Genomic DNA, 14,060 nt, shown 5'->3' with positions numbered 1-14,060 from the left:
GGTTATGACCGTGTCATAACACGTTACGATGCTGGGCGTCAAGTAAAGTGTTACCAAAAAGTCTTTACCAGGGTGTTAATATTCACTTTATATATTTATATTTGGCACTAAGGCACATTTCATATCACACAAGCATAGCAAACATACTGAAATGTGACGAGACAGTGAACGATAAACAGGAGTTTGCTAAACATACAACCAAATAGATAACCTGTAATTCCAACACTATTGTGTATTGAATTTTAAACCACTGTTGATGGTTACACAGTTGCCTGGGTGGTTATGAATTACATGTACTGTCTGTGTTTGTGTATGTGCATGCCTATATGTGTGTACATCTACTGTGTGTGTGTGTGTGTGTGTGTGTGTGTGTGTGTGTGTGTGTGTGTGTGTGTGTGTGTGTGTGTGTGTGTGTGTGTGAGCATGCCGAACAGTCGGTCTGAAACAACAGTGGCGTGATCGGTCAAGCGAGCGCCCCCTCTCACACACTGATGTTGAACCCACCCGGCTTTCCATGGGATCTGCTACATCAACATGCCCCCTTTTTACCCCAGGTCAGCTCGCTCGTTCACTCAGTCCGTCTGTGTCTCTCTCTCGCTCGCTATCCTCCTTTGGCTGCAGGGTTGTCAGGCCGAAGACTACCACCATTTGAGTTCAGGTAACAACAGCATTGATACTGTGGTTGCTAGAATGGAGGACTCATGTTTGGATCTGGGCTTAGAAAGGTTTAGCCTGCCATAGAAATTCCTTGTGGGGTGAACTGGGTTCACATCTAATTCATTCATTGCCTGTATTTTGCCCGTATCTCTGCCAACTTTTTCATGGGCTTTCTTGACGCCTACATCTGCACTGTTTTTGAGCCAGATGCATCCTAGGCTTGTATTATCTTTAAGTCTGGTTTAGAGGTTGACCATCTTGAGAAAAGGAGGATGTATTATTTTAGGGATCATCTACAAAATTGCTCTATGGTCAACACTGACACTGACAAAGCAAGTAATAACTGAACATAAACTACTGTAGGTTAAAGAAAATCTATAAGCACTTGTATTGAAATAGGTAACAAGTGGGGCCAGTATATAAAAAAAAAATGTATTCACTAACTGTAAGTCGCTCTGGATAAGAGCGTCTGCTAAATGACTAAAATGTAAAATGTAAATGTAAGTGACAAATAATTTTAACTAGCACAGTCAGCATAAGAAATAAAGTTGATATGTTTCTACTTATGTAACTTAAGTTTGACAAGAGTTAGATCATCAATAGTGTGATCTTTACCTTTTACAGAACCTTTACCTTTTGTAGTCGGAAAACTACTCTAGGTTTCACCTGTGCCAACAAGTAAATATACAGTGCCTTCAGAAAGTATTCACACCCCTTTACTTTTTCCACATTTTGTTGTGTTACAGCCTGAATTTAAAATGGATTAAATTGAGATTTTATGTCACAATACCACATAATGTCAAAGTGGAATTTGGTTTGTAGAACATATAATAATTATTATTTAAAAAAAATTTAAGCTGAAATGTCTTAAGAGTCAGTAAGTATTCAACCCTTTTGCTATGGCAAGCTTAAATAAATTCAGGAGTAAAAATGTGCTTAACAAATTGTATAATAAGTTGCATGGACTCATTCCGTGTTCAATAATAGTGGTTAACATGATTTTTGAATGACTACCACATCTCTGTACTCCACACATGCAATTATATGTAAGGTCCCTCAATCGAGTAGTGAATTTCATGCACAGATTTCATGCAAAGACCAGGGAGGTTTTTCAATTCCTTGCAAAGAAGGGCACCGATTGGTAGATGGGTAAAAACAAAAAATAAAGCAGACATTGAATATCCCTTTGAGCATGGTGAAGCAATTAATTAGGTTTTGGATGGTGTATCAATACACCCAGTCACTATAAAGATACAGGCTTCCTTCCTAACTCAGTTGCCGGATAGATTTCAGGGATTTCATCATGAAGCCAATGGTAATTTTAAAACAGTTACAGAGTTTAATGGCTGTGATATGAGAAAACCGAGAATGGATCAACTACATAGTTACTCCACAATACTAACCTAAATGGCAGAGTGAAAAGAAGGAAGCCTGTAAAGAATCAAAAAATATTGCAAAACATGCATCTTGTTTGCAACAAGGCACTTAAGTAATACTGCAAAAAAATTGGCTAACAAATTCACTTTTTGTCCTGAATACAAAACGTTATGTTTGGGGCAAATCCAACAAAACACATCACTGAGTACCACTCTTCATATTTTGTTATGGGTATGCTTATCATCGGCAAGGACTCGTTTTTTGGGGGGATAAAACAAAACAGAATACAGATATAAGCACAGGCATAATCCTAGAGCAAAACCAAGTACAGTCTGCTTTCCAACAGACACTGGGAGACTAATTCACCTTTCAGAAGGACAATAACCTAAAACACAAGGCCAAATATACGCTGATGTTGCTTACCAAGACGACATTGAATGTTCCTGCGTGGCCGAGTTACAGTTTTAACTTAAATTGGCTTGAAAATCTTTGGCAAGACTTGAAAATGGCTGTCTAGCAATGATCAACAATCAACTTGACAGAGCGTGAAGAGTTTAAAAAAGAATAATGTGCAAATATTGTACAATCCAGGTGTGCAAAGCTCATAGAGACTTACCCAAAAAGACTCACAACTGTAATCGCCACCAAAGGTGTTTCTACAAAGCATTGACTCAGGGGTGTGAATACTTATGTAAATGAGATATTTCTGTATTTCATTTTCAATAAATTTGCTAAAATTTCTAAAAACATGTTTTTACTTTGTCATTATGGGGTATTATGTGTAGATGGGTGATAAAAAATATATTTAATCAATTTTGAATTCAGAATGTAACACAACAAAATGTGGAATAAGTCAAGGGGTATGAATACTTTCTGAAGGCGCTGTAGTTCCAATTGAAATAAGCACCTGATCGCCTCCCAAAAAAAGCAGAAAAACATGTATATCTGTTGGCATTTGCGCCTCTTACAAAAACCAAAAGAGCAACCGTCTGATATTAAAGTTGCTTGTCTTGCTTTCAAATAATATGTTTTGTTAACATTGTATAAAAACTTTCATGAATAAGCATTCATAAACCACTTAATAGTTGAAATGCTATTGATATAATTTATTTAATAAATAATGTCATTGTTTTATTAACATTATAAAGCATTTATAAGCATGTAATACACATTTATAACAATTTCTAATGGTGGCTTATTCATGAAAGCTATTGTAATGTTATGTTTTGACTGTGTAGCCTAGGTGTAGCATCTTGTCACATCTAAAATGTTTTGACTGTACTGGAGAGTTTTATCCTACCAAACTCAAACTCAAATGTTTTGGCATAGAAATGTTTTCATATTCAACAAATGGTTGTTTTATATTAAAATACAGATAATATTATAACTGGGATTCAGAGGCACATTTGAACTAGTAATTATTTGTAGAACTAATAAACACCTACACGTCTGGGACCTGGTAGAATAGAACTACATGTATTCTGAACATTTAAACAGAATAGTGTAAAAAATTATACTGTGTTCGCTATTTATAGATTCTAAAAGATTTGGGACACTACGCAGTTAAGGAAACCTATCTCCTGCTCCTATCTCCTGCTCCTGCAATGGGGTGTGAATGTTGGCTCAACTAAAAGTAGAAGCAAAAATTCTAAAGCCCCAATTAAACAATCAGAAACGTTTACCTTTTTCAAAAACGAAATAGACTTTGTGGGTGAAATTTCTATATTGCGTTTTTTGATTATCTGAACAGCATATTGTTAGAATTACCTAATTTCCATCTGGTTATTGGGACAGACATTAATGCCATTTTGGACATGCGGGACAAATCTAATAAGACCAACTACAATTCACATGCAACCATGGCTCTCTAGTATACAGTGAGGGAAAAAAGTATTTGATCCCCTGCTGATTTTGTACGTTTGCCCACTGACAAAGACATTATCAGTCTATAATTTTAATGATAGGTTTATTTGAACAGTGAGCGACAGAATAACAACAACAAAATCCAGACAAAATGTTAAAAATTGATTTGCATTTTAATGAGGGAAATAAGTATTTGACCCCTCTGCAAAACATGACTTAGTACTTGGTGGCAAAACCCTTGTTGGCAATCACAGAGGTCAGACGTTTCTTGTAGTTGGCCACCAGGTTTGCACACATCTCAGGAGGGATTTTGTCCCACTCCTCTTTGCAGATCTTCTCCAAGTCATTAAGGTTTTGAGCCTGACGTTTGGCAACTCAAACATTCAGCTCCCTCCACAGATTTTCTATGGGATTAAGGTCTGGAGACTGGCTAGGCCACTCCAGGACCTTAATGTGCTACTTCTTGAGCCACTCCTTTGTTGCCTTGGCTGTGTGTTTTGGGTCATTGTCATGCTGGAATACCCATCCACGACCCATTTTCAATGCCCTGGCTGAGGGAAGGAGGTTCTCACCCAAGATTTGATGGTACATGGCCCCGTCCATCGTCCCTTTGATGCGGTGAAGTTGTCCTGTCCCTTTAGCAGAAAAATACCCCCAAAGCATAATGTTTCCACCTCCATGTTTGACGGTGGGGATGGTGTTCTTGGAGTCATAGGCAGCATTCCTCCTCCTCCAAACACGGCGAGTTGAGTTAATGCCAAAGAGCTCGATTTTGGTCTCATCTGACCACAACACTTTCACCCAATTCTCCTCTGAATCATTCAGATGTTCATTGGCAAACTTCAGAAGGGCCTGTATATGTGCTTTCTTGAGCAGGGGGACCTTGCGGGCGCTGCAGGATTTCAGTCCTTCACGGCGTAGTGTGTTACCAATTGTTTTCTTGGTGACTATGGTCCCAGCTGCCTTGAGATCATTGATAAGATCCTCCCGTGTAGTTCTGGGCTGATTCCTCACCGTTGTCATGATCATTGCAGATCTTGCATGGAGCCCCATGCCGAGGGAGATTGACAGTTATTTTGTGTTTCTTCCATTTGCGAATAATCGCACCAACTGTTGCCACCTTCTCACCAAGCTGCTTGGCGATGGTCTTGTAGCCCATTCCAGCCTTGTGTAGGTCTACAGTCTTGTCCCTGACATCCTTGGAGAGCTCTTTGGTCTTGGCCATGGTGGAGAGTTTGGAATCTGATTGATTGATTGCTTCTGTGGACAGGTGTCTTTTATACAGGTAACAAACTGAGATTAGGAGCACTCCCTTTAAGAGTGTGCTCCTAATCTCAGCTCGTTACCTGTATAAAAGACATCTGGGAGCCAGAAATCTTTCTGATTGAGAGGGGGTCAAATACTTATTTCCCTCATTAAAATGCAAATCAATTTATAATATTTTTGACATGCGTTTTTCTGGATTTTTTTGTTGTTATTCTGTCTCTCACTGTTCAAATAAACCTACCATTTAAATGATAGACTGATTATTTCTTTGTCAGTGGGCAAACGTACAAAATCAGCAGTGGATCAAATACTTTTTTCTGATTACAACCTCATTGATGCATGGCGAGCACATAATCCTAAAGCAAAAGGCTTTTTACTCAAGCAGGCATAAATCATTCTCACAAATCAATTTCATACTATTCTCTACCCCTCTATTTTCTTTAATCAAGAAAATAGAAATTCAGCATATGAGCTTGTCTGACCACCATGCTGACCACCATGCTTACCATCTCCTAAAAGAGCCACAAGATGGTGTTTCAATGTTTCATTACTACAAAATCCTATATTCTGTGATCAATTTGAAATGGAAGTAAATTAATTCACAATGATCTATAAAAATTCAAGGACAAATACAGTGAGTATCTAGTTTGAGAAACAGGCGCCTCACAGGTCCTCAACTGGCAGAAAAAGCCATATCTCAGACTGCCCATCTTAATCTTTTATTTTTATTGGCCAGTCTGAGATATGGCTTTTTCTTTGCAACTCTGCCTAGAAGGTCAGCATCCTGGAGTCGCCTCTTCACTGTTGACATTGAGACTGGTGTTTTGCGGATACTATTTAATGAAGCTGCCAGTTGAGGACCTGTGAGGCGCCTGTTTCTCAAACTAGACACTAATGTATTTGTCCTCTTGCTCAGTTGTGCACCGGGGCCTCCCACTCCTCTTTCTATTCTGGTTAGAGCCAGTTTGCGCTGTTCTGTGAAGGGAGTAGTACACAGCGTTGTACGAGATCTTCAGTTTTTTTGGCAATTTCTCGCATGGAATAGCATTCATTTCTCAGAACAAGAATAGACTGATGAGTTTCAGAAGAAAGTTATTTGTTTCTGGCCATTTTGAGCCTGTAATCGAACCCACAATTGCTGATGCTCCAGATACTCAACTAGTCTCAAGGCCAGTTTTATTGCTTCTTTAATCAGCAAAACAGTTTTAAACTGTGCTAACATAATTGCAAAAGGGTTTTCTAATGATCAATTAGCCTTTTAAAATGATAAATTTGGATTAGCAAACACAACGTGCCATTGGAACACAGGACTGATGGTTGCTGGTAATGGGCCTCTGTACGGCTATGTAGATATTCCATTAAAAATCAGCCATTTACAGCTACAATAGCCATTTACAACATTAACCACTGAAAACACTGCTACTCCTGCTGCTCTCTCCTCGTCTGACCATGTGTTCTCGCATACCCCGAGAGCATCTGGTCAGCGGGGTGGTGGCACAGGAATCCTCATCTCTCCCAAGTGGACATTCTCAATTTTTCCCCTGACCCATCTGTCTATCTCCTCATTTGAATTCCATGCTGTCACAGTCACTAGCCCATTCAAGCTTAACACCCTTGTCATCTATCGCCCTCCAGGTTCCCTTGGAGAGTTCATCAATGAGCTTGACGCCTTGATAAGTTCCTTTCCTGAGGATGGCTCACCCCTCACAGTTCTGGGGGATTTCAACCTCCCTACGTCTACATTTGACTCATTTCTCTCTGCCTCCTTCTTTCCACTCCTCTCCTCTTTTGACCTCACCCTCTCACCGTCCCCCCCTACTCACAAGGCAGGCAATACGCTTGACCTCATCTTTACTAGATGCTGTTCTTCTACTAATCTCACTGCAACTCCCCTCCAATTCTCCGACCACTACTTTGTATCCTTTTCTCTCTCCCTCTCCTCCAACACTACTCACTCTGCCCCTACACAGATGGTAATGCGCCGTCGCAACCTTCGCTCTCTCTCTCCCGCTACTCTCTCCTCTTCCATCCTATCATCTCTTCCCTCTGCTCAATCCTTCTCCCTCCAATCTCCTGATTCTGCCTCCTCAACCCTCCTCTCCTCCCTTTCTGCATCCTTTGACTCTCTATGTCCCCTATCCTCCCGGCCGGCTCGGTCCTCCCCTCCAGCTCCGTGGCTTGATGACTCATTGCGAGCTCACAGAACAGAGCTCCGGGCAGCTGAGCGGAAATGGAAGAAAACTAGACTCCCTGCAGACCTGGCATCTTTTCACTCCCTCCTCTCTACATTTTCTTCATCTGTTTCTGCTGCTAAGGCCACTTTCTACCACTCTAAACTCCAAGCATCCGCCTCTAACCCTAGGAAGCTCTTTGCCACATTCTCCTCCCTGCTGAATCCGAGAAGCTGTCTCCGCACCACGTGCTCTCACCACTGGTGTCCCCCAGGGCTCAGTTCTAGGCCCTCTCCTATTCTCGCTATACACCAAGTCACTTGGCTCTGTCATATCCTCACATGGCCTCTCCTATCATTGCTACGCTGACGACACACAACTAATCTTCTCCTTTCCCCCTTCTGATAACCAGGTGGCGAATCGCATCTCTGCATGTCTGGCAGACATATCAGTATGGATGACGGATCACCACCTCAAGCTGAACCTCGGCAAGACGGAGCTGCTCTTCCTCCCGGGGAAGGACTGCCCGTTCCATGATCTCGCCATCACGGTTGACAACTCCGTTGTGTCCTCCTCCCAGAGTGCGAAGAGCCTTGGCGTGACCCTGGACAACACCCTGTCGTTCTCCGCTAACATCAAGGCGGTGACCCGATCCTGTAGGTTCATGCTCTACAACATTCGGAGAGTACGACCCTGCCTTACACAGGAAGCGGCACAGGTCCTAATCCAGGCACTTGTCATCTCCCGTCTGGATTACTGCAACTCGCTGTTGGCCGGGCTCCCTGCCTGTGCCATTAAACCCCTACAACTCATCCAGAATGCCGCAGCCCGTCTGGTGTTCAACCTTCCCAAGTTCTCTCACGTCACCCCGCTCCTCCGCACACTCCACTGGCTTCCAGTTGAAGCTCGCATCTGCTACAAGACCATGGTGCTTGCCTACGGAGCTGTGAGGGGAACGGCACCTCCGTACCTTCAGGCTCTGATCAGTCCCTACACCCAAACGAGGGCACTGCGTTCATCCACCTCTGGCCTGCTGGCTCCCTTACCTCTGCGGAAGCATAGTTCCCGCTCAGCCCAGTCAAAACTGTTCGCTGCTCTGGCACCCCAATGGTGGAACAAGCTCCCTCACGACGCCAGGACAGTGGAGTCACTCACCACCTTCCGGAGACATTTGAAACCCCACCTCTTTAAGGAATACCTGGGATAGGATAAAGTAATCCTTCTACGCCCCCCCCCCCCTTTACTCCAACCCCCCCCCCCCCCCCCCCCCAAAAAAAAGAGAAAAAAAGAAAACATTGTAAAGTGGTTATCCCACTGGCTATAAGGTGAATGCACCTATTTGTAAGTCGATCTGGATAAGAGCGTCTGCTAAATGACGTAAATGTAAATGTAAATGTATTTCTGATCAAGTTGATGTTACCCCAAACCTTTGAACGGTAGTGTATATTAATGGAAATTGATATTGTACCTGTAACCACCCCAACAAAACATGACAAAACAATTCCTGTATTGCTACTAATCTAAAACTAAAGCACCAAACAATTTCCCTGAGATTAATTTGTGCTTTCTTTTCTTGCCCCCAAACTCAGTCCCCATTTATATAACTGAAGAATCAGACATGACAAGCACCAAAGGAGTCCCCAGGATGGGGAAGATGCTTATCGAGCTGATGACCCTACTGGGGTGAGTATCTTGTTTCAAAGGTAGTCAAGGGTTGTGTCTCAATAGTCTTGAATAGTTTAAGGAGACTCCCCGTCTTCTTTCCTTCATTAGCACTAATCTGAAATGACTGGAGAGGACAAAACAATACAGAAGAGACCAAACTAAGACTTCTGTAGTTATGAAGCAAAGGAGATAAGGAGAGGACGTCATTCAGGAGAATTTAGACACAACTCTAGAGAAGTAGTGTAAGAGTGGTGTGAGAGTCAGTTGTCAGTATAATAATTAGCTAACTTTGGGAGTAGGTAATGACACTGATCTAATTGCCCACCAGGGCTGTTGGCTTGAGCAACAGCGCCATCCAGAGGCCTGACTACGACAACACTCCAGCCCCCGAGTTCCTCAACCCTTCCTGGATGGCGGGCCTCCCGGACAGCCTCCCGCTGTCCGAGGTCACCATGCCTGGCACCCACAACACCATGGCCATCTACGGCGGCGCCTTGGCCGAGTGCCAGTCCTGGAGCCTGGCGTCGCAGCTTCGTGCCGGTGTGCGTTTCCTGGACGTGCGTGTGCGCCATGTGCGTGGCAACCTCACCATCCACCATGGCGTGTCCTACCAGCGGGCGCACTTCGGCGACGTGGTGGAGGGCGTGGCTGACTTCCTACGTGAGTACCCCAGTGAGACGGTGCTGATGCGGCTCAAGGAGGAGTTCAGTGAGACCTTCGACATCTACGGTGCGGTGATCAGCTACATTCACCTCTATGCCGACTGGGACCTGCTGTGGCACAGTCGGCTCATGCCAACTGTGGGACAGGCCAGAGGGAAGCTCATTGTCCTCCAGGACTTTGGCGGACCTGACCTTGGCATGCGCTACGGCTCCCTGGACATTGCGGACAACTGGAAGGTGAGGAGACCGTCATTTTGGAAATGAAATTGTGGCTAGGCATTTTTATTGAGTCTCATATGCTTGTTGTCTCCCCAGGTCCCCACCCTCCTGCATGTGGCTGAGAAATGGCAAAGTGTGCACGAACACCTGGAGGCTGCCCCTGTGGGCAACAAGGCCTATATCTTCCTCACCTATAGCAGCGGGGCGGGCATCTTTGCCTACCCCAACGCCATCGCCCAGCGAATCAACGCCCTTCTGTACGACTACCTGATCGCACAGATAGGGCAGAACAGGCGCTTCGGAATCATCACCATGGACTTCCCCGCCGCTCCCCTCCTTCAAATGATCATCAGCTTCAACTGAGAGAGAGGTCCCTAATCTACTAAACCTGCTACCATACAATCAACATAGACACACTCAAATTAAAATTGTTGGGACACTACATGAGGATTGGGAGTCAATTTTGCACATTGCATGCTTGTTTTCACTATGCCTTGACACTTAATTAAGCAGTTGTTTATTGGTGAGGTTGTCATCTCTCTTGACTTTCCACCAAGGGGGCAAAACTGGTTACAATGACGTCAGACTGATGTATTTTCTGACATCATGGTCAGGTTGTATACTAATTGCAAAAGGAAATAAGACATCATAAACTGCTTATCATCTGGTCTCCACAACCAGAAAATCAGATACAACCAGAAAATTATGTTGTTAAAATGTCCGATACCAAATTTGGATGGCTGGGCAGGTGTTCATGGATGAGTCGCAACTCTAATTTGTGTTGCACCTCATCAAGAAAATAACTATATGAGTTAACTATCACTATTTAAAAGGGATAGTTCACTCCAAAATCAAAGTTTGCCAGATGTTTTCGGACCTCAAAAGTTGTCTAATGTCGAGATTAATCTATGTCCCACACCATCTGTTGTGTAAATCCAGCCACAGCCCTAGTATGCCTATGGTGCCCATCTTTCTCATTCATATTGGGATTGATGCATATAGCTGGACCTACACAACAGATGGCCTGGGACATGGACTCATCTCAACAGTAGATCTGAAAATGTCTGATAAACTTTGATTTTGGAGTGAACATTTACTTTAAGTGTTGATGCTCAAAGAAAACTGCCACATTTGGGAAGAATGCCACACCACAAAACATGAACTCAAAACAGTATTTTCTGACAAGTTATTGATTTCAATCCGTACATGTGGTATTGTTTATTATCTGTTGGACAGTGATGTCATTAAGATATTAACCACTTTTGAACCCAGCAGTGTTTCAGTCACAACAATGACACAATGGCTGTATGATTGGACAGGCTATTCAAAATTGTCAATAGAAATAAATTGCTTTTATCCGCATAAAATGTATGCTTTGTTTGTGAATGGACTTGAATTGACTGAATGGAGATTTTGAAAGAAAACAGCTGTAGAAATAATTTACCTGTGTTCAAGCAGGTGTGATGACAACAACTTTCACACACTGAAACCTTGGCTTTTATTGTTATGAATAAGTAAATAAATATCAACCCTAGTTTGACCAAAAACATTACTATGCCTATTTATAGATATATTCTTAGTGTAGGGGTACCATGACCTGTGTTTCAAGCAGGTGCGATGATAGTAATTTTCCCACAATGAAACCGTTGCTTTTATCGTTATGAATCAGTAAATAAATACCAAACCTAGTTTGACCTAAAACATTACTATGCACATTAGGAGTACACCACATCAGTCACTGGCTTCATCAATAAGTGCATCAATGATGTCGTCCCCATAGTGACCGTACGTACATACCCCAACCAGAAGCCGTGGATTACAGGAAACATCCGCACTGAGCTAAAGGGTAGAGCTGCCGCTTTCAAGGAGCGGGACTCTAACCCGGACGCTTATAAGAAATCCCGCTATGCTCTCCGACGAACCATCAAACAGGCAAAGAGTCAATACAGGACTAAGATAGTAATACACCGGCTCTGACGCTTGTCGGATGTGGCAGGGCTGAAAACTATTACAGACTACAAAGGGAAGCACAGCCGCGAGCTGCCCAGTGACACAAGACTTCCAGACGAGCTAAACCACTTCTATGCTTGCTTCGAGGCAAGCAACACTGAAGCATGCATGAGAGCACCAGCTGTTCCAGATGTCTATGTGATCACGCTCTCCGTAGCCGATGTGAGTAAGACTTTTAAGCAGGTCAACATTCACAAGGTCGCAGGGCCAGACGGATTACCAGGACGTGTACTCCGAGCATGTGCTGACCAACTGGCAAGTGTCTTCACTGACATTTTCAACATGTCCCTGACTGAGTCTGTAATACCAACATGTTTCAAGCAGACCACCATAGTCCCCGTGCCCAAGGACACTAAGATAACCTGCCTAAATGACTACCGACCCGTAGCACTGACGTCTGTAGCCATGAAGTGCTTTGAAAGGCTGGTCATGGTTCACATCAACACCATTATCCCAGAAACCCTAGACCCACTCCAATTTGCATACCGCCCCAACAGATACACAGATGATGCAATCTCTATTGAACTCCACACTGCCTTTCCCACCTGGACAAGAGGAACACCTAAGTGATCCTAGACTTCCTGACGGGCCGCCCCCAGGTGTTAAGGGTAGGTAACAACACATCTGCCACACTGATCCTCAACATGGGGGCCCCTCAGGGGTGCGTGCTCAGTCCCCTCCTGTACTCCCTGTTCACCCATGACTCCATGGCCAGGCACGACTCCAACACCATCATTAAGTTTGCCGACGACACAACAGTGGTAGGCCTGATCACCGACAACGATGAGACAGCCTATAGGGAGGAGGTCAGATACCTGTCCGTGTGGTGCCAGGATAACAACCTCTCCCTCAACGTGACCAAGACAAAGGAGATGATTGTGGACTACAGGAAAAAAAGAGGACTGAGCACGCCCCCATTCTCATCGACGGGGCTGTAGTGGAACAGGTTGAGAGCTTCAAGTTCCTTTGTGTCCACATCACCAACAAACTATCATGGTCCAAACACACCAAGACAGTCGTGAAGAGGGCACGACAAAGCCTATTCCCCCTCAGGAGACTGAAAAGATTTGGCATGGGTCCTCAGATCCTCAAAAAATTATACAGCTGCACCATCGAGAGCATCCTGACTGGTTGCATCACCACCTGGTATGGCAACTGCTTGGCCTCCGACCGCAAGGCACTACAGAGGGTAGTGCGTACGGCCCAGTACATCACTGGGGCCAAGCTTCCTGCCATCCAGGACCTCTATACCAGGCGGTGTCAGAGGAAGGCCCTCAAAATTGTACCGGAGTGCCAAGTCTAGGTCCAAAATAATTCTCAACAGCTTCTACCCCCAAGCCATAAGACTCCTGAATCAGCTAATCATGGCTACCCAGACTATTTGCACTGCCCCCCCCCCCACCCCCACCCCACACCCCATCTTTTTACGCTGCTGCTACTCTGTTAATTATTTATGCATAGTCACTTTAACTCTACCCACATGTACATATTACTTCAACTACCTCAACTAGCCGGTGCCCCCGCACATTGACTCTGCACCGGTACCCCCCTGTATATATAGCCTCCCTACCAGGGGCGGTGTGTTCATTAGGGCGATATGGGCGACGCACTGCCAAACGGGAAAAGGAAGGGATTTTTTTTCTAATCAATTATATCACGGCAACAGTAGTTATCAGTGTTCTAATCTAGACGTCTGATCTGCCACTAAATGTCCAATCAGGCTAAAGTCGTGCTTCAAATGGCCCCGCCCCTTTTGGGGCGATTTCAGTCAGGTTTAAAATCGCCCCAGAAGTCTCTCATAGACTCTCATGTAAAATCTTTTTTTTTCAAATATCAGAGCTTTCACTACAATCTCTATGGGTTCCGGGAGGGCTTGCACTTACGCGCTTTCGTCATACGTAACATAACCATGAACGTAACTAAGAAAAGAGCGGGTAGCAGTGTCAATCAATTCACGTACTACTGTCAAGATGGCTAGCGTTCAGTGCAACTCGATTGTCTCTTTGAAAGAAGTTCCTTTTTGTCGGCGAACAAATCAAGATAAATTGGCAACGAAACAATTAGGACCTCCCAGACCAAATTTAATAATTCAACAGGTTTCTACTAAAGGGGGAAAGTCCTACACCCGAGGATTTTCCAAAAATTGGTACGAACGAAAAACCTGGCTAGC

The 14,060-nt window shown here is 43.9% G+C and overlaps 1 protein-coding gene across 1 annotated transcript; it reads left to right on the top strand.

Moving 5' to 3' along the window:
* Positions 1 to 514: 514 nt before the first annotated feature.
* Positions 515 to 10,243, top strand: LOC311132286 (1-phosphatidylinositol phosphodiesterase-like; the record flags this gene model as incomplete). The annotated part of the gene is given in 5 exon segments (XM_084165522.1): positions 515 to 565; positions 568 to 658; positions 8,924 to 9,017; positions 9,328 to 9,898; positions 9,977 to 10,243. Coding segments are annotated over 5 exon segments (1,074 nt in total).
* Between the last annotated feature and the right edge of the window lie 3,817 nt (positions 10,244 to 14,060).

This window comes from Coregonus lavaretus (assembly GCF_964263955.1).
Source record: "Coregonus lavaretus genome assembly, chromosome: 7".
Taxonomy (NCBI): domain Eukaryota; kingdom Metazoa; phylum Chordata; class Actinopteri; order Salmoniformes; family Salmonidae; genus Coregonus; species Coregonus lavaretus.
This window is presented reverse-complemented; position numbering and strand designations above follow the sequence as displayed.